Source organism: Ranitomeya variabilis, chromosome 7 (assembly GCF_051348905.1).
Source record: "Ranitomeya variabilis isolate aRanVar5 chromosome 7, aRanVar5.hap1, whole genome shotgun sequence".
Classification (NCBI taxonomy): domain Eukaryota; kingdom Metazoa; phylum Chordata; class Amphibia; order Anura; family Dendrobatidae; genus Ranitomeya; species Ranitomeya variabilis.
This window is the reverse complement of record NC_135238.1, coordinates 105,429,980-105,450,454: the sequence shown is the minus strand read 5'-3', so window position 1 is coordinate 105,450,454 and position 20,475 is coordinate 105,429,980. Positions and strand designations below refer to the sequence as shown.

Below are 20,475 nucleotides of genomic sequence, written 5' to 3'. Positions count from 1 at the left end.
ATAGAAGGCAGTGCTGATGTCCCTGGTAAACACAACGCAACAGACTTATGGGACAAGAATCTGTCTGATTGCCGAATGTAGAGTTTGGGATAGATAAATAATAATAACAATAATAAACTTTATTTATATAGCGTCAATATATTCCGCAGCGCTTTATAGTTTGACAGTTTCAAACACAACTGTCATAAGTAACAACCATATAATAATTAAAGCAAAATAAGACGACCCTGCTCTTGAGAGCTCACAATCTACAATGAGGCGGGGAAGATACAAAGTACAGGTGTGTATCAACAATATTTTATTTACACTGATGGCACGACCATCTAAGGGGGTGGGGGATAGATGGAGACAGTGAATGGGCTACACACACCAACATAAAATGACTGATTAGGGAACGTGATAGGCCGCTCTGAACAAGTGTGTCTTAAGGGAGCGCCCAAAACTATGCAAATTGTAGATGGTCCTAATATCTTAGGGCAAAGCATTCCGAGGCGGAAGGAATCCTTCCTTTCAACTCGTGGGATTTTCCGCTCCCGGGACAGTAGTATGTCCTTCTATAGGATTATAGAATGTATCAAAATGACGTATGTCATCTTTTAAAGCCAATTATGAAATAGACTTGCCTTTAGCACTTAAGGTAGAACCTACCTGAGAGACCTGTTCCAAACAGAAGAAATGCAGATTTTACTAAGCCAATTCAAGCATATCTGTTTGCTTGACTAAGCCCTGTTGTAAAGAATGAAGTAACAGAAGCTGGATCTGGGTCCAAAACACAAGGACTCCATATCCAGAGTTGAGGCCCAAGACAAAAATGTGAAGTGGTAGGCCGATGATACAATGTGCGGCCACACAACAAGGCACCAGACAGAAGGTCTGATCCAGTGGCTCACAGCCAGAGGCGAAAAAGGCACCAAGCCCGACACTGATACCCCCTGCCTTGCAAAAGGGCACCAAAACCTTATAATGCAAAATGATGCATATAGGACCTATGAAGCATATAGGAACTATGAAGCAATATAATGCAATATGATGTACAAAGTTACTATGAAGCGCTATGATGCATATAGCAACTATGAAGAAATATGGTGCACAAAGGCAATTTGAAGCACTATGATGCATATAGGAACAATGAAACAATATGATGTAAATAATGAAGCAGTATGATGCAATATGATGCATGAAGTAACTATGAAGCGCTATGGTGCATATAGGAACAATGAAGCAATATGCTGTAATATAATGCACAAAGGCAATATGAAGCGCTGATGCGTATAGGAACCATGAAGCAATATGCTGTAATATAATGCTCAAAGGCAATATGAAGCGCTGATGCGTATAGGAACCATGAAGCAATATGCTGTAATATAATGCACAAAGGCAATATGAAGCGCTATGATGCACAAAGAAAACCTGAAGCAATATGATGCACAAAGGCAATACGAGCACTATGATGCATATAGGAACAGTGATGCAATATGACGCAGAGTCACTATGAAGCGCTATGATGCACATAGGAACCATGAAACAATATGATGCAGAAGGGCAATATGAAGCACTATGATGCAAATAGGAACAATGAAGCACCATTATGCATATAGGAACCATGAAGCAATATGATGCAATAGGATACACGAAGTAACTATGAAGAGCTATGATGCATATCGGAACAATGAAGCACCTTGATGCATATAGGAACCATGAAGCAATATGATGCATGAAGTTACTATGAAGCGCTATGATGCATATAGGAACAATGAAGCACCCTGATGCATATAGGACCTATGAAGCAATATGATGCAATATGATACACGAAGTAACTATGAAACAGTATGATGCCACAGAGGCACTCAATATGATGCATAGATGTGCTATGATGCAGTATCATGCACATAGGCACTCAATATGATGCAGAGAGGCACTATTATGCAGTATTATGCACGGAGGCACTCAATATGATGCATAGAGGCACTATTATGCAGTATTATGCACGGAGGCACTCAATATGATGCATAGAGGCAGTATTATGCACGGAGGCACTCAATATGATACATAGAGGCAGTATGACTAGGCCATGCCTGAAGGTGCCAAACAAGAGACCAGACTTGCACTTTTAAGCAAAAGAGCAATCTATCAGAGTTCCGGATAAATCTCCACTCTGAACAATACATCTCATTTGTCAGACTGACTCCACCCGAAGGAGCTAATTAATGAGCCGCAGCTGGAGGGCAGTCTTCATGGAGACAATGTGCTGAATTAACACCTTGTGTCCTCCTATGGATGGAGTAGTTAAGTTGCAAAGAAAAGTGAAACACTTGCTTATTGAACCAGAAAATGGAAAGCATGCTTCCAAAGTCACTCTGAAGCCCGATCATAAGGCTCTGTGCAGACAAGACCTGCAACTACTAAAGTCCAGTCATGAGATGTAGCCTGGACATATGGCCCCACCATAGCCTAGAGGTCCAAGGCCTAGCTGCAAATGGGTTCCAGGTACAGCTTTGGCACAAAGGCCTGAGACTAGAGTCAGCCTAGAGGCCCCGGCCATCGATGCAACATTAAACCAAGCACTCACCTGTGCTGGCTCCATACCTGCTAGAAGACAGGGGGAGCTGGTAACGCCGAGAGCCTATCGTGGAAGGAAGCGGCGTCCATTCAGAAATGCTGCATTACTGCCTGTGCCCCCTTCCGTGTTCCATTGTGGAACGCACGCCGATCAAATGTGTCGGCGCTCCTCTGACGTCACTGGGAGCGCAACGGCATTCTCCACCACACGACTTTCGGAAGAAGCGGTGTTTTGCCGGTCAGCATCTGAGCCGAGAGCCCCCCCACTGGGAGGAAGCGGCTCTACCCAGGAGCCCGTCCGCTCGACTGGTCTCTGGGGCTGAGGGACTCCCCACCGGGGAGTTTCCACCCTGGGCTACTTGACAGGGGGAAGGATTGGACCTGCCGCCCGATCCCCCTAAGCCCATTACACAGGCTGATGGCTGAGAAACCTCTCAAAGAGGAGTCGGCCATGGTCCGTCTGACCGGGAAAAGGGAAGGTTGAGACCCCCAAACTCTGAGTCCATCTGGTACAGCACTGATAGCTGAGGGACCTCTACCCAGTGAGGTGTCGGCCACGGACCACTTGACAGGGGGAAGAGAATCCACAGGATATCTTCGCTCTAGGAGCAACCTCTCATACAACCGTCCCTGTAGGGACAGGAAAAAACACTGGAGGGTGGAGGTGGGAGGGTCCTTTTAACCTCTCTATGATCCTGTCCCGCTATAGGTCAAGGAAGGACGTCCTCCATGGTGCTGTCCTGAGGGACGTAATGGAAAAACGCTGTGCACATGCTGCGGAAAAAAAAAACGCGCAGAAACGCAGGTTTACATTCCGCAGCATGTCACTTCTTTCTGCGGATTCCGCAGCGGTTTTACACCTGCTCCATAATAGAAAACCGCAGTTGTAAAACCACAGTGAAATCCGCAATAAATCAGCAGCAAAAACGCAGTGTTTTTGCCCTGCAGATTTATCAAATCCACTGCGGAAAAATCTGCAGCGGACAAAGATACGTGTGCACATACCCAAAGTCGGATTCCCTGCCCACTGGGTGTGGCGGTTTTTTGAAAGGTGTCTCCATGTGCCGCCTTTTGCTATAAATAACAGACCCTGTATGTGTATAGACTGTCCTGAGAAAGTGGTGTGATCACCACGAGACGCGTAAAAATAAAGTCTATTCTCTATTACATCTACTTTGACTTCTCTGGTAAATTATCCTGACAGGCGAGCAGCGCAGTCTGATGCCCCGTTCTCTTCACCTAGCAAAGGATCATCCCATCGGGGCTTGCAGCAGCTGCCAATGCTAAGTGCAGTGGTTGTGTCTCACACAACCATAATAGGCGAGTGTGACATCTCTGACAAATATTCCCTTTATCTCGGATAAGACCCTATGTGCGCTCTATATTCCTTCTAGCAACCGTGTCTTTCTGACATTTAACCTATAGAATCTTTCCTCACCTGGATTCCTGCAGTTAAAAAAAGGAGGGCAGAATAACTTCATGGCTCATTTGTAATGTTAGGGTTACCTTAGGAAGGTAAGCCAAGTCAGGTCTTAGTATAACCTTATCGGCATATATGTGTGTATAGGGAGGACAGATTGACAGGGCCTGAATGTCACTCACCCTGCGGGCCGATGTCAGTGCCACCAATATGATTGTTTTAGGAGTGAGGAACTTAGCTGATAATTCCTGTAAGAGCTCGAACGGGTCTTTTGTTAATGCCTCTAGTACCAAATTTAGATCCCATGGGGGAATTCTGTAGGATTGTGATAGGTCTGGACCTACCACAGGATTTTATCAATCACAGACCTATTTATTGGCCACGAGATTACAAGTGTACATTGCACGTAAGGCCAAAACCTGCACCTTGAGGGTACGAGTCGCTAGTTCTAGTGCCAAACCTGACTGCAGGAATTCTAGAATTGAACCCACTGGCACCTTATCCCTCCTTTAGAGGCTGCCCTAAAAATTCTATAATTTTTTTCCATGTCCTGCCGTGAATCCTTATGGTCATCTGTTTTCTACCTTAACAGGATTGATTTGCCCTCAAATTCTACGCTGCTAGATGGAAGCTCTTCACTTGAGAGTGGCATACTGGACCCCGAGTGAGAAGGTCCGGGATCTCTAGCAGGATCCATGGATCTGAAACGGACCTTGCACTTAACAGGGAAAACCATAGTCTTTTCGGCCAGAATGGAGCAATCAGAATCACCCTCGCCTGATCCTCCACACAACTGTTGAAATCATCGCTATTGAAGGGAAGACGTAGACAATCCTGAAGTTTCAGGGGACCAGAAGTGCATCTACCATGTATTCCTCGGGGTTTAGTGAACATAACTTTATTACCTTTCTGTTCTGCTTGTTGGCAAATGGTTCTCGCATGGGCACATACAGATAAAGACCCATCTGCTGTAAGACCTCAGGAAGTCTGCCTTGGTATTCTCTACCCCCTTTATATGCAGTGCTGTAAGTGACTAACAGTGTTGTTCTGCTAGCTGGAAGAGTCTGCTTGCTGCCATCATTAGGCAGAGGAACCTTGCTCCTCCCTTGTGATTGATATATGGCACAGTCGCCCGATTGTACGACATGACGACCTAGAAGGAAGGGAAGAAAGTCTCTTAAAGCCCTTTCTATAGCCCACAACTCTTTCAGGTTCGATGCCTGGTTTGGCACAAGAGATGACCAGGTTCCCTGAATTGTGTGATCTCTCAGGCATGCGCCCCCCCCCCCCCCCAACCTGAGTTGCTTGCATCTGTTTAAGTATATCTACTGACCTTACCCATTGGACACCAGATGTCAAATTTACTCTGCCTGCCCACAAAGAGAGGGAGTTTCTGACCCTTAAAGAAAGTTCCACCTTCCCTTCTAAATGTCCTCTTGGCAATCTCTGTACAGACAGAACTTCCCACTGAAGCGGTCTCGTGGAATTGGGCCCATTTTGCTGCTGGGATGCAGGATCTCAGGGCTTTAAACATGGACATTACCCCCCTTAGTGTCGTTCTTGGATGATCTATCGCTGTCGAGGCCAGGTTCACTATCTTGTATATTTTGTCTCCGGGTAAGAGACAGGTCTGGAGTTCATAATCTAGAACCAGGCCTAGGAAGGACTGTATCCTCTCTGGTCTTAGCTCTAAAGGTACCTTCACACGAAACGACATTATAACGATATCGCTAGCAATCCGTGACGTTGCAGCGTCCTCGCTAGCGATATCGTTTCGTTTGACACGCAGCAGCGATCAGGATCCTGCTGTGATGTCGCTGGTCGCTGAATAAAGTCCAGAACTTTATTTGGTCGTCCGATCGCTGTGTATCGTTGTGTTTGAAAGCAAAAGCAACGATACCAGCGATATTTTACACTGGTAACCAGGGTAAACATCGGGTTACTAAGCGCAGGGCCGCGCTTAGTTACCCGATGTTTACCCTGGTTACTAGCGTAAAATGTAAAAAAAACAAACAGCACATACTCACATTGCGTCCCCTGCAGTCCGCTTCCTCCTCTGACTCAGCGCCGCAAAGTGAAAGTGAAAGCAGCACAGCGGTGACGTCACCGCTCTGCTCTCACTGTACGGCGCTCAGTCAGTCAGGAAGTGGACGCAGGGGGACGTGAATGTAAGTATGTGCTGTTTGTTTTTTTTAGATTTTACGCTGGTAACCAGGGTAAACATCGGGTTACTAAGCGCGGCCCTGCGCTTAGTTACCCGATGTTTACCCTGGTTACCAGGGGACCTCGGCATAGTTGATCGCTGGAGAGCGGTCTGTGTGACAGCTCTCCAGCGACCAAACAGCGACGCTGCAGCGATCGACATCGTTGTCGCTATCGCTGCAGCGTCGCTTCGTGTGAAGGTACCTTAACCTCAGAGTGTTCACCTTCCAGCCAAGATCCTCTAGGGCAATTCACACATATCTCAGCTGTGATGCACAGTGATCTTCCCACCATGAAGAAGTCGTCCAGGTAAGGGACAATTATGGTGTTCCGAGTGTCCGCCACCTCCGATATCTTGACGTAAATTCTGGGAGCTACCAACAACCTGAACAGAAGAGCCATGAATTGATAATGTTTCATTTCTCCCTGAACGTACAGGGCTACTCTGGTATCTTTGATGGTCCAGATAAATTGGAAAGAGGTAACATGCAGACTTTAAAATCGATGAGTGCCATGAAACGGTTGTGATACAACAGTTTATAGCGGTGTTCACGGATTCCATCTTGAAGGAGTGATTTATTATCGTTCTGAAGGAACCCCCTTTTTTTTTTTTTTTTTTTTTTTTTAAATCAAAAAGAGCAGAGGAATAAAATCCCATTCCCTTTTTTTCCTCCAGGATCTCACATTGAACCTGTTTTTCTATTAGACCCATGATCTCTGCTTCCAGGGTTAGTTCTACTGGTGACCTCCTGTGGGGTGTCACTATGAAGGTTTCACGTGGCAGGGGGACAAAGTTATTTTCAGACCCTCTCTTACTATATTCAAAACCCAGCGACTGGGCGAGATGTTCTCACAGGACTGGACAAAGAGGGAAAGCCTTCCTGCCACTGCTGACCTGGCGTCATTTAGAAGGCTTCTTGGGAGGATGGAGAGGGGCTGCAGAACATATATTTTCTCTGGAGGACGTCGCTTAATAGAAATTGGCCACCACATGGAATGGCACAATCTATTTTCAGACTGCAAATCTCATGGACAGCCCTTAATCCATAAGGCTCATCTTGCCGCATTTGAGACCACTGCCAACTTAGCCGCTAGCCTCTAGGAATCTGCGAAAGTGTCCACCAGGAACGCTGCAGCTCCATTTAACAGGGGCATGTTGACTAGGATCAACTCCCTTGGGATTGTCCCTGAGCTGCTCCTCTAATTGTTGCACCCAAATCACGAGAGCTGGCGGTACAGGTTTCAGCAATTGCTGTCTCCAGCCCCTGCTGCTTCCCAGGTGTGCTTTAGATATCTATCGCTTTCTTATCTAGCGGATCCCTGAGCAGGCTGGAATCCTCAAAGGGTAGGGTCGACCTTTTTGAGGATTTAGCTACCGCACCATCAATTCCCAGGATTTTATCCCATATCTCGGCGTCCTTTTCCTCAAAGGAATATCTTCTCTTTAAGGAGGAGGGCAAGGCACCAGTCCTTTGCTTTTTCCACTCTTTATTAATGAGCACCTGGATTTTACTATTAACCGGAAAAGTGCGCTTTTTCCTTTCCTCCAGCATCACGACCTCCAGGGACCTAGATGTTTTCTCTTCTTTTTGGCCCATTGTTGACCTAACAATATCAATGTCTCCGCTGAAAAGCATGGTCTGTCCCCCATGTCACAGACCGAGAACAATGACGATTCACTACGACATCCACGATAGTGGAGAATAGTCCGAATCAGAGACTTTCCTAGATCTTTTGTTTCCTCTTTTTAAAAGGTTTTTTTGAGAGCCTTACACCTTAGCATTGATAACAGACTTAAGGCTTGCGGCAAAGTCTGGGGACTCTTCCCTGTTTGTGTTTTGAATGCAGTCTGGACAGAGAATGGCAGTCCACTGCTAGCGGGATTTTACATAGGGCACACTATTCCTCTTAGCACCAGTTTTTCTAGACTTCTAGTGATTTAAGAACAAGGCCCTATTAAAATGGTGACATTCACAAAGATCGCTCATCCCCACTGTCACTTAGAGGGTACCGGATTCAGAGGCTGTTCAGGATACATATGACCTCCCTCCTGGAGACCGAGGAGTCCTGCGACCTTCCACTTCTCTGGCTGGGACAGTTGCAGCACCTGCCACTCGAATGCCTGCCCCCTGTTCCTATACCCACGCTGATGGTAAGCTGGTGATATTGGTGACTGCTGCGTCATCTGTTCCTCTATGACAGAGCTCGAGCATAAACGCTTAAACGCTGCTCAGTGGCTGCCCTCCCCCTCTTTTAAGGGGGATCCACCACACTCTCCTCAGTTCCGCCTCCCCCAATGTCAGGTAAATCACCCGCCCACCCCCCTCCGATTCGCCAAAACCAAGAATCACTGTATACTGCATCCCGGCCGACATTTTCACCCAGACTGCTGACTACATCTTTTCAGCGCGCCCCTCTAACGTTACTCAGGCATGCCTATTCCCAGCGTGCCTTGAGCCTGTGACGTCAACGGAACACGCTCCCCGGAAGCGCATCCCAGCTGGGACAACGGAGGCTAAGAACAGGGAGCGCAGAGGAACGAGGGCACCACGGCGGACCAAGACATGCACCGTATCTTCGTCTGTGCCGCCCACGCATACACTAGAGCCCTCACTGGACTCATGGATGGCACTTTCAGTAGCCTAAAGGCCCGGCCCACAGGCATACAAGCCTGCTCTTCCAGCACCAGGACAGGTCTGAGTAAGAAAAATCCATCTTCTGTGAAATCTCCGCACAAGGTTCACATCAAGGACAGGAAACCAACTGATGCGGGGGAGAGGTACTGGCCTTTTATTTCATTAGGTTTACGGTCCTTGCTGGGAGGGTCCCTCTCTCAGGAGTGCTGTCATGGGTGAAGGGAAAATACTGATGATTGAACGGTGTTGAGCACCATTCCCAGAAACCATAGCCGCTGTGATGGAACTAAAACAGACCTTGTCCTGTTGACAAATCAACCGAATTGCTCCAGCGTCTGAAGAACAATCCTTAGGCTCCCTAGATTTTCAACAAAGGATGGTGCTTTGACAGGAATGTCGTGCAGATAGGGGGAAACAAATATTGGACCACAGTAATGCCGTAACCGGGGCCAGGATCTTTGTAAATACCCTGGGTGCTGTGGTCAGCTCGAATGGGAAAGCCCCGAACTGATAGTGATCTTGATTGACTGCAAAGCGAAGAAATCGCTGATGGCCTACAAAAATTGTCACACACAAATAAGCATATCGAATATCTATTGAAGAAAAACTCCAGTTTCCATGGATGCGACTACTAGCAGGAGCAATTCCATCCTGAAGTGATGAAGCAGAGAGTCCCCTTTTTTGGGGATAAAGAATAGGTTTGAATAAAACCCCTTGATGCTCTCTGAAGTGGGGACACTTACAATCCCTCCTGCTTGAAGCAGGGAGGTTATTGACTGGTCAAAACTGGGAGATCAGGGGAGGCGCGAGCAAAGGAAACGATCATAAGGTTGAGCGGTGAACTATATTCTGTAACCCAAAGAGATGACCTCTTTGAAAAAAAGATCACCGACTTCCCCGAGCCATGCCACCTGAAAAAGAAGGAGGCAGCCAACCACATGGGCAGAAACCTTGAATGGGAGCCGCCTGTCAAGCATCAACCCTCCTTGGTTGCAAAGTGCCTAGCTTTTGACGCAGAGAGCCATCTGGCGGTTGCCAGTCTAATGATAGCTCTCCTGGAAGTCCTTTGGTATAACCTGAAGACCTGACTCATACAGGGAAGGAAATTGGTGAAAGGGATGGACCTGCCCACGCCTCTAGAAAGGACAGCTGACCCTGGACTGAGGAAGCAAAGTGCTTCTACCACCTGTTGAGTCTGAAAAAGTCTTGACTAACCTGGTTTTTAAGTGAGATTCTTGGAAAGCTAGACCAGTCAAAGATTTCTTTGAAGGCAAGTCCAACCTTTATAAGTTGAGCCACATCATGCGGCAAATTATGACGCAATTACTTGCCACCTGGGCAGAGAACGCTGCCGCATCCAAGGATGCTGAACAGATACTTCCCCTACCTGTGCAATTTGATTAGCAATCTCTGCTAATCCCAGATCCTGTGAGCCAGCCAAAAAACTATGTCGCAAGTGCCTATCCTATGCCGTTACCACCTTGAAAACCCAATTTGGAGAAAAGGCTGGACAAAGGGCAAAACCTGCTGCTTCAAAGGCGGACCTCGCCACATACTAACTATATTTGCCTGTCCGAGGGCTCCTTAAGAGTCAGAAGTGCCTACAATAAAGCCCCAGTAATGAACAGCCTACCGTATCCATGATGGAGGAATCTGTGTCCCCTATGAGTTTGCTATCCCAGAAGGAGGAAGACACCGAGGTGCTTCTGTGCCCTACCCTATTTCATACAAGCAAATAAGGCAGCACACTGCAGCGCTAAAACATGCAAACATGAAACACGAAAATTGAACTTGCATTACTGCACTAGAAATATGAAAAATGAGAGCGTTTAGCGCATAAAAAAGGCCAATTTTATGTGTACCTGGTAGCCACTTTACGGCATCTCTCTTATACCAGGTCCTATGTTTTCCTTCCTCGCTGAGAATAAACGTCTCCATGTGAATGGGTACCTGTGAAAACCTCTTATGAGACTAACATTCTCTCTCTCTGTGGAGGGGTACTGGACCTGTTGCAATCAAAACACCTGTGACTTTTTCTGCGTCGCACAAAGACACGGTGGTTAAAACCAAAGATCTCAAATTTGGACTCCTCAGACCAAAGTACAGATTTCCACTGGTCTAATGTCCATTCCTTTGTTCTTTAGCCCAAACAAGTCTCTTCTGCTTGTTGCCTGTCCTTAGCAGTGGTTTCCTAGCAGCTATTTTACATGAAGGCCTGCTGCACAAAGTCTCCTCTTAACAGTTGTTGTAGAGATGTGTCTGCTGCTAGAACTCTGTGTGGCATTGACCTGGTCTCTAATCTGAGCTGCTGTTAACCTGCGATTTCTGAGGCTGGTGACTCGGATAAAGTTATCCTCAGAAGCAGAGGTGACTCTTGGTCTTCCTTTCCTGGGGCGGTCCTCATGTGAGCCAGTTTCTTTGTAGCGCTTGATGGTTTTTGCCAGTGCACTTGGGGACATTTTCAAAGTTTTACCAATTTTTTGGACTGAGACCTTAATTTCTTAAAGTAATGATGGTCACTCGTTTTTCTTTACTTAGAATTTGTATTATGGCAAGAAAAAAGCAGCTAACAGTCTATTCAGTAGGACTATCAGCTGTGTATCCACCAGACTTCTGCACAACACAACTGATGGTCCCAACCCATTTATAAGGCAAGAAATCCCTCTTATTAAACCTGATAGGGCACACCTGTGAAGTGAAAACCATTTCCGGTGACTACCTCTTGAAGCTCATCAAGAGAATGCCAAGAGTGTGCAAAGCAGTCAACAAAGCAAAAGGTGGCTACTTTGAAGAACCTAGAATATAAGACATCATTTCAGTTGTTTCACACTTTTTTGTTAAGTATATCATTCCACATGTTTTAATTCATAGTTATGATGCCTTCAGTGCGAATATACAGTTTTCATAGTCATGAAAATACAGAAAAAATCTTTAAATGAGGTGTGTCCAAACATTTGGTCTGTACTGTATACACACACACACACACACACACACACACACACACATACATGCACACACATACATACATATACATACTGTCGAAGCCGATCAGAGTGACTGATCGCGTGATTTTGTAAATTTTTTTTGTCAGTTGACTGCTGGGGGAAACAGGTGCATTCTGGGATTCAAGTATACATTTTTTTGCGTTGCACAGCTGAGCTATTAAAACAGAGTTGTTAAGTGGTTGAGTACTCACTTAGGTAAAACATGTATGTTTGTTTTATAAATCTTACCATGTTCAATAATCTCAACCAAACTTCTTAGATGTGGCAAAATGGCACATCCCATAAGAATGGCAATTTGCTGAACGATTTTGATTCCAGTGTGACGGGCTTGCCATGATTTCTTGCTTTTACAGACGGCTTTTAAGAAAGGAAGCAATGAAGGGATGCCAAGGGCAGAGGCAACCACTGCAAAAGCTCTAGCAGTTGTGTTACGGACATATTCATCCATATTGTCTATGTCTGGTCTCATTGTTGAAATCATTGTTGCCAAACCAGCAGCCTAAAAATTGAAAAGAAAAAAAGGCTCAAAATGAAGTTTTCACACTCGTATGGCACACACTGCAACTTTCCTTTGCTGTGACTATAGAAAACGTAGCAAACTGATTTCAACTTAAAATGTCTTTAATCCCTTCCTGATGTTCAACTTATATACACTAAATCACAAAAAGTTAGGGATATTTGGCATTTTGGTGAAATTTATGCAAAATGTAAAAAGTTCACGCTACAGAAAAATTTTACCATGAATGTAGGGTGTGACGACACCACAATTTTTAACCCTTTCACCCCAAAGCACAATTTTTGGGTTGATCACGTCACATTTGAAGTGACTGGAGGGGCCTATAGGACAGAAAATACCCAAAAGTGACAACACCACTCTACAAAAACTGCACCCTTCAAGATGCTCAAAACCACATTCAAGAAGTTAATTAACTCTTCAAGTGCTTCACAGGAATTAAAGAATGTGGAAAAAAATAAATCTAACTTTTTTTCACAAAAAATTTACTTTAGACCCACTTTTTTTTTTTTCATTACTTTGACTTCCATAAGGGTAACAGGAGAAAAAGGGCCCCAAAATTTGTTGTGCAATTTTTCCTGAATACACAGATTCCCCATATAAGATCGAAAACTACTTTTGAGGCACAGTGCAAAACTGAGAAGGGAAGAAGTGCCATACTGAAGTTCAGATTTAGATGGACTGGTTTGATGGCGCCAAGTCCCATTGGTCGTTTCTAATTTTTATAAAGGCCAATAGGAAAAAATGGACCTCTCAGTTCTGCAATTTCTCCAGAAATGGATGGATGGAGATATATATATATATATATAGATAGATAGATAGATAGATAGATAGATAGATAGATAGATAGATAGATAGATAGATATAATTTTCTAAGGGGTACTTCCGTCACGGAAATCCTGCGTCGCTGATTGGTCACGCCAGCTGCCTGTCATGGCTGCCGCAACCAATCAGTGACAGGCACAGTCCGATTAGTCCCTCCCCACTCCCCTGCAGTCAGTGCCCGGCGCCCGCATACTCCCCTCCGGTCACTGCTAACACAGGGTTAATGCCAGCGCTAACGGACAGCGGGTAACGCACTCCGTTATCGCTGCTATTAACCCTGTGTGTCCAACTTTTTACTATTGATGCTGCCTATGCAGCATCAATAGTAAAAAAATGTAATATTAAAAATAATAAAAAAACAAAAAACCTGCTATTCTCACCCTCCATAGTCCGCCGAGCCGCAAGCGGCTGCCGCCATCTTCCATTCCCAGAGATGCATTGCAAAATTACCCAGAACACTTAGCGGTCTCGCGAGACCGCTAAGTCTTCTGGGTAATTTCGCAATGCATCCTGGGAACGGAAGATGGCGGCAGCCGTGCATCGCCAGAGCTTCGGTGGATCCTGGTGGGTGAGTATATCACTATTTTTTATTTTAATTATTATTTTTTTTTTTTTTTTACAGGGATATGGTGCCCACACTGCTAAATACTGCGTGGGCTGTGTGATATACTGCGTGGGCTGTGTGATATACTGCGTGGGCTGTGTGATATACTGCGTGGGCTGTGTGATATACTGCGTGGGCTGTGTGATATACTGCGTGGGCTGTGTGATATACTGCGTGGGCTGTGTGATATACTGCGTGGGCTGTGTGATATACTGCGTGGGCTGTGTGATATACTGCGTGGGCTGTGTGATATATTGCGTGGGCTGTGTGATATACTGCGTGGGCTGTGTGATATACTGCGTGGGCTGTGTGATATACTGCGTGGGCTGTGTGATATACTGCGTGGGCTGTGTGATATACTGCGTGGGCTGTGTGATATACTGCGTGGGCTGTGTTATATACTATGTGGGCAGTGTTATATACTGCGTAGGCTGTGCTATATACTACGTGCCCTGTGTTATATACTGCGTGACCTGTGTTATATACTGCGTGGGCTGTGTTATATACTGCGTGGGCTGTGTTATATACTGCGTGGCCTGTATTAACACATCGGGTATTCTACAATATGTATGTATGTATATAGCAGCCACATAGTATATAGCACAGGCCACGTAGTATTTGTCTGCTATATACTACATGGCTCCTATATATTTAAACAAAGAATCTGTAAACACTTTATAGGGTCAATAAATTATATATAAGATTACATTTATACATATGACACTATTAAGTGAACCCCAGTGCAACAGATAGGATGAGTGGTAACCACTCATATGAACAGCAAATACTAACCACCAGAACTATAGACCAACTCCAAGAAATCAGTGGCACGGATATATATTTTATAAAAATATTACTTTATTTGTAGTGGTAACAACATATTTTATGTGCACATGTTTGAAAGCCATAGAAAAAATAATATAATAAGTGACATATATATATATATATATATATATATATATATATATATATATATATATATATATATATATACACACACCGTATATACTCGAGTATAAGCCGACCCGAGTATAAGCCGACCCCCCTAATTTTGCCACAAAAAACTGGGAAAACTTATTGACTCGAGTATAAGCCTAGGGTGGAAAATGCAGCAGGTACCGGTGAATTTCAAAATTAAAAATAGATACTCCACACCGTTCATTATGGCCCCATAGATGCTCCACATAAAGCTGTGCCATATATACAATGCTCTGCACCGTTGCCCCATAGCTGTGCCATATATATAGTGCTCTGCACCGTTGCCCCATAGATGTGCCATATATATAGTGCTCTGCACCGTTATTGCCCCATAGCTGTGCCATATAGTGCTCTGCACCGTTGCCCCATAGCTGTGCCATATAGTGCTCTGCACCGTTGCCCCATAGCTGTGCCATATAGTGCTCTGCACCGTTGCCCCATAGCTGTGCCATATAGTGCTCTGCACCGTTGCCCCATAGCTGTGCCATATAGTGCTCTGCACCGTTGCCCCATAACTGTGCCATATAGTGCTCTGCACCGTTGCCCCATAACTGTGCCATATAGTGCTCTGCACCGTTGCCCCATAGCTGTGCCATATATATAGTGCTCTGCACCGTTGCCCCATAGCTGTGCCATATATATAGTGCTCTGCACCGTTGCCCCATAGCTGTGCCATATAGTGCTCTGCACCGTTGCCCCATAGCTGTGCCATATAGTGCTCTGCACCGTTGCCCCATAGCTGTGCCATATAGTGCTCTGCACCGTTGCCCCATAGCTGTGTCATATAGTGCTCTGCACCGTTGCCCCATAGTTGTGCCATATAGTGCTCTGCACTGTTGCCCCATAGCTGTGCCATATAGTGCTCTGCACCGTTATTGCCCCATAGCTGTGCCATATAGTGCTCTGCACCGTTGCCCCATAGCTGTGCCATATAGTGCTCTGCACCATTGCCCCATAGCTGTGCCATATAGTGCTCTGCACCGTTGCCCCATAGCTGTGCCATATAGTGCTCTGCACCGTTATTGCCCCATAGCTGTGCCATATAGTGCTCTGCACCGTCCATTATTGCCCCATAGCTGTGCTGCTGCAATAAAATAATAAAACACATACTCACCTCTCTTACTTGCAGCTCCTCGGCGCCATCTTCCCGGCGTCTCTCTGCACTGACTGATCAGGCAGGGGGCGGTGCGCACACTATATGCGTCATCGCGCCCTCTGACCTGCACAGTCAGTGCAGAGAGACGCCGGGAAGATGGCGCGACGCCCGGCGTGTGGAACGAGGACAGGTGAATATGCAATACTTACCTGCTCCCGGCGTCCCGCTCCTTCCCCCGGACAGCTGGTCTTCGGTGCCGCAACCTCTTCCTCTATCAGCGGTCACCATTACTGCTCATTAGAGAAATGAATTATTCGGCTCCGCCCCTATGGGAGGTGGAGCAGCCTATTCATTTCTCTAATGAGCGGTCCCACGTGACCGCTCAGGGGAAGAGGCTGCGGCACCTGGAGACCGTGGGACGGGCAGGGGGAGCGACAGGATCGCCGGGACCAGGTAAGTATGCCTCAGCGCCCTCCCCCCTCACCCGCCGACCCCACCACCGATCATGACTCGAGTATAAGCCGAGAGGGGCACTTTCAGCCCAAAAATTTGGGCTGAAAATCTCGGCTTATACTCGAGTATATACGGTATATAAAAATATATATATATATAAAAACCTATATAGGCATGAGGTACACCATAAAAGGGGAAGGTTATTACACAGGACTCCAATGGATAAATATAAAATTTAGTGTATTCCACAAGTGATGATAAAAATGTAAAAATATATAAAAAAATGTATAAAACAAAAAAATATGGGGCTAAATATATAACCCACAATGTGAGCAAGTATAATTGGCTATAATCTGTGCAAAAAAGTGCAATGTGCCAACAAATGAAGCAAGGGAACAATGTGTGATGTGCTAAAATAAAGGATAGTGAAGGGGAATACTTGGGAGTACCTGTACCTTTAAAGGTGTCACCAGATCCAAACAATGCGCACCCCGACATGCGTTTCGGATATAGAATCCTTCGTCAGGGGGTGGCAAGATCTATAATCAAGGAGTTTATATGTGTTAAGGTTATCCGACGTCAGACGCCGGGGTAGTGTGTGGCGCAGACGCCGACGAGCACATCCGGAAGTCCCCGCCCCCCCGCATCACGTGGTCGGACGCACAGGAGCCGAGTACCCGGCGTTGCCTAGACCACAGAGACACAGAGAGCAGGAACAGCAGACCGCTGAAGACGCATGCGCACAACTCCGGCGTGCTGATGTGGGTAAGGGATTCAAGAGGCCAAGTCAAATTGAAGCATATGGGATGTGGCGTACCCATTGTTCATTTGTAGTGTGGGGCTCAAGAGAACCAGGGAGAAGAGGGGAGGGCTAAAAGGAGATAGCAGACAGCCCCTGTATTCGGAACGGTGTATTAGAACCTACTAAATAAATATTGGCAATAATAGATACTAGCAGTAAGATCCAAAAATACACATACACGTTTCCAGTATGCATATATAAGCTCTAACAATTGGGAAGCTACCAAATAAGAAATGGAAGGGAGAGTGTGTGTGACCAAATTTGTCTAGGAAATAATAATAAAGTGCGATATGCATCAGGAACTGCTGGATGAGCGCAAGTATATAATATAATATACATTTTGTACAAAAAGTGCAGAAAGTGTATAAATGTACATATATACAAGAACCAAAAATTAATGAACATCTTGTACATAAAGAATCATGAATAAATATATATATATATATATATATATATATATATATATATATATATATATATATATATATATATATATATATATATATATATATATATATATTAGCTATTGAACCCGTTCTACGCCCGGGTGGCGAGCATTTATATTGGTATATGGTCTCCATCCTGGTATGTGCTGCTCCATCCTGCGCCCCCATCCTGTCATGTGCTGCTCCATCCTGCGCCCCCATCCTGTCATGTGCTGCTCCATCCTGCGCCCCCATCCTGTCATGTGCTGCTCCATCCTGCGCCCCCATCCTGTCATGTGCTGCTCCATCCTGCGCCCCCATCCTGTCATGTGCTGCTCCATCCTGCGCCCCCATCCTGTCATGTGCTGCTCCATCCTGCGCCCCCATCCTGTCATGTGCTGCTCCATCCTGCGCCCCCATCCTGTCATGTGCTGCTCCATCCTGCGCCCCCATCCTGTCATGTGCTGCTCCATCCTGCGCCCCCATCCTGTCATGTGCTGCTCCATCCTGCGCCCCCATCCTGTCATGTGCTGCTCCATCCTGCGCCCCCATCCTGTCATGTGCTGCTCCATCCTGCGCCCCCATCCTGTCATGTGCTGCTCCATCCTGCGCCCCCATCCTGTCATGTGCTGCTCCATCCTGCGCCCCCATCCTGTCATGTGCTGCTCCATCCTGCGCCCCCATCCTGTCATGTGCTGCTCCATCCTGCGCCCCCATCCTGTCATGTGCTGCTCCATCCTGCGCCCCCATCCTGTCATGTGCTGCTCCATCCTGCGCCCCCATCCTGTCATGTGCTGCTCCATCCTGCGCCCCCATCCTGTCATGTGCTGCTCCATCCTGCGCCCCCATCCTGTCATGTGCTGCTCCATCCTGCGCCCCCATCCTGTCATGTGCTGCTCCATCCTGCGCCCCCATCCTGTCATGTGCTGCTCCATCCTGCGCCCCCATCCTGTCATGTGCTGCTCCATCCTGCGCCCCCATCCTGTCATGTGCTGCTCCATCCTGCGCCCCCATCCTGTCATGTGCTGCTCCATCCTGCATCCCCATCCTGTCATGTGCTGCTCCATCCTGCGCCCCCATCCTGTCATGTGCTGCTCCATCCTGCGCCCCCATCCTGTCATGTGCTGCTCCATCCTGCATCCCCATCCTGTCATGTGCTGCTCCATCCTGCATCCCCATCCTGTCATGTGCTGCTCCATCCTGCATCCCCATCCTATCACGTGCTGCTCCATCCTGCATCCCCATCCTATCACGTGCTGCTCCATCCTGCGCCCCGCTGAGTGCGGGCGGCTGTGCTGAGTGCGGGCGGCTGTGCTGAGTGCGGGCGGCTGTGCTGAGTGCGGGCGGCTGTGCTGAGTGCGGGCGGCTGTGCTGAGTGCGGGCGGCTGTGCTGAGTGCGGGCGGCTGTGCTGAGTGCGGGCGGCTGTGCTGAGTGCGGGCGGCTGTGCTGAGTGCGGGCGGCTGTGCTGAGTGCGGGCGGCTGTGCTGAGTGCGGGCGGCTGTGCTGAGTGCGGGCGGCTGTGCTGAGTGCGGGCGGCTGTGCTGAGTGCGGGCGGCTGTGCTGAGTGCGGGCGGCTGTGCTGAGTGCGGGCGGCTGTGCTGAGTGCGGGCGGCTGTGCTGAGTGCGGGCGGCTGTGCTGAGTGCGGGCGGCTGTGCTGAGTGCGGGCGGCTGTGCGTGGCGCTGCTGGGTGCGGGCGGCTGTGGGTGACTGTGCTGGGTGCGGGCGGCTGTGGGTGACTCTGCTGGGTGCGGTGGCTGTGCTGGGTGCGGCGGCTGTGTGTGGCTGTGGGCGGCGGCTGTGCTGGGTGCGGCGGCTGTGCGTGGCTGTGCTGGGTGCGGCGGCTGTGCTGGGTGCGGCGGCTGTGGGTGGCTGTGCTGGGTGCGGCGGCTGTGCGTGGCTGTGGGCGGCTGTGCGTGGCTGTGCTGGGTGCGGCGGCTGTGGGCGGCTGTGCTGGGTGCGGCGGCTGTGCTGGGTGCGGCGGCTGTGCTGGGTGCGGCGGCTGTGCGTGGCTGTGGGCGGCTGTGCGTGGCTGTGCTGGGTGCGGCGGCTGTGGGCGGCGGCTGTGCTGGGTGCGGCGGCTGTGCTGGGTGCGGCGGCTGTGCTGGGTGCGGCGGCTGTGCTGGGTGCGGCGGCTGTGCTGGGTGCGGCGGCTGTGCTGGGTGCGGCGGCTGTGCTGGGTGCGGCGGCTGTGCTGGGTGCGGCGGCTGTGCTGGGTGCGGCGGCTGTGCTGGGTGCGGCGGCTGTGCTGGGTGCGGCGGCTGTGCTGGGTGCGGCGGCTGTGCTGGGTGCGGCGGCTGTGCTGGGTGCGGCGGCTGTGCTGGGTGCGGCGGCTGTGCGTGGCTGTGGGCAGCTGTGCTGAGTGCGGCGGCTGTGCTGAGTGCGGGCGGCTGTGGGTGGCTGTGCTGGGTGCGGCGGCTGTGGACGGCTGTGCTGGGTGCGGCGGCTGTGCTGGGTGCGGCGGCTGTGCTGGGTGCGGCGGCTGTGCTGGGTGCGGCGGCTGTGCTGGGTGCGGCGGCTGTGCTGGGTGCGGCGGCTGTGCTGGGTGCGGCGGCTGTGGGCGGCTGTGCGTGGCTGTGCTGGGTGCGGCGGCTGTGCTCGGTGCGGCGGCTGTGCTCGGTGCGGCGGCTGTGCTCGGTGCGGCGGCTGTGCTGGGTGCGGCGGCTGTGCTGGGTGCGGCGGCTGTGCTGGGTGCGGCGGCTGTGCTGGGTGCGGCGGCTGTGCTGGGTGCGGCGGCTGTGCTGGGTGCGGCGGCTGTGCTGGGTGCGGCGGCTGTGCTGGGTGCGGCGGCTGTGCTGGGTGCGGCGGCTGTGCTGGGTGCGGCGGCTGTGCTGGGTGCGGCGGCTGTGCTGGGTGCGGCGGCTGTGCTGGGTGCGGCGGCTGTGCTGGGTGCGGCGGCTGTGCTGGGTGCGGCGGCTGTGCTGGGTGCGGCGGCTGTGCGTGGCTGTAGGCGGCTG

The 20,475-nt window shown here is 48.8% G+C and overlaps 1 protein-coding gene across 3 annotated transcripts in view; it reads right to left on the bottom strand.

Annotated features, from left to right (window-relative positions):
• SF3B1 (splicing factor 3b subunit 1) overlaps positions 1-20,475 on the bottom strand; it is a 460,811-nt gene that overhangs the window by 221,416 nt on the left and 218,920 nt on the right. For all 3 annotated transcript variants that reach the window (XM_077275636.1, XM_077275635.1, XM_077275638.1), the window contains one exon: positions 12,051-12,321. In XM_077275636.1, coding sequence (XP_077131751.1) covers positions 12,051-12,321 — 271 coding nt within the window. The remainder of the gene's footprint in view (positions 1-12,050; positions 12,322-20,475) is intronic.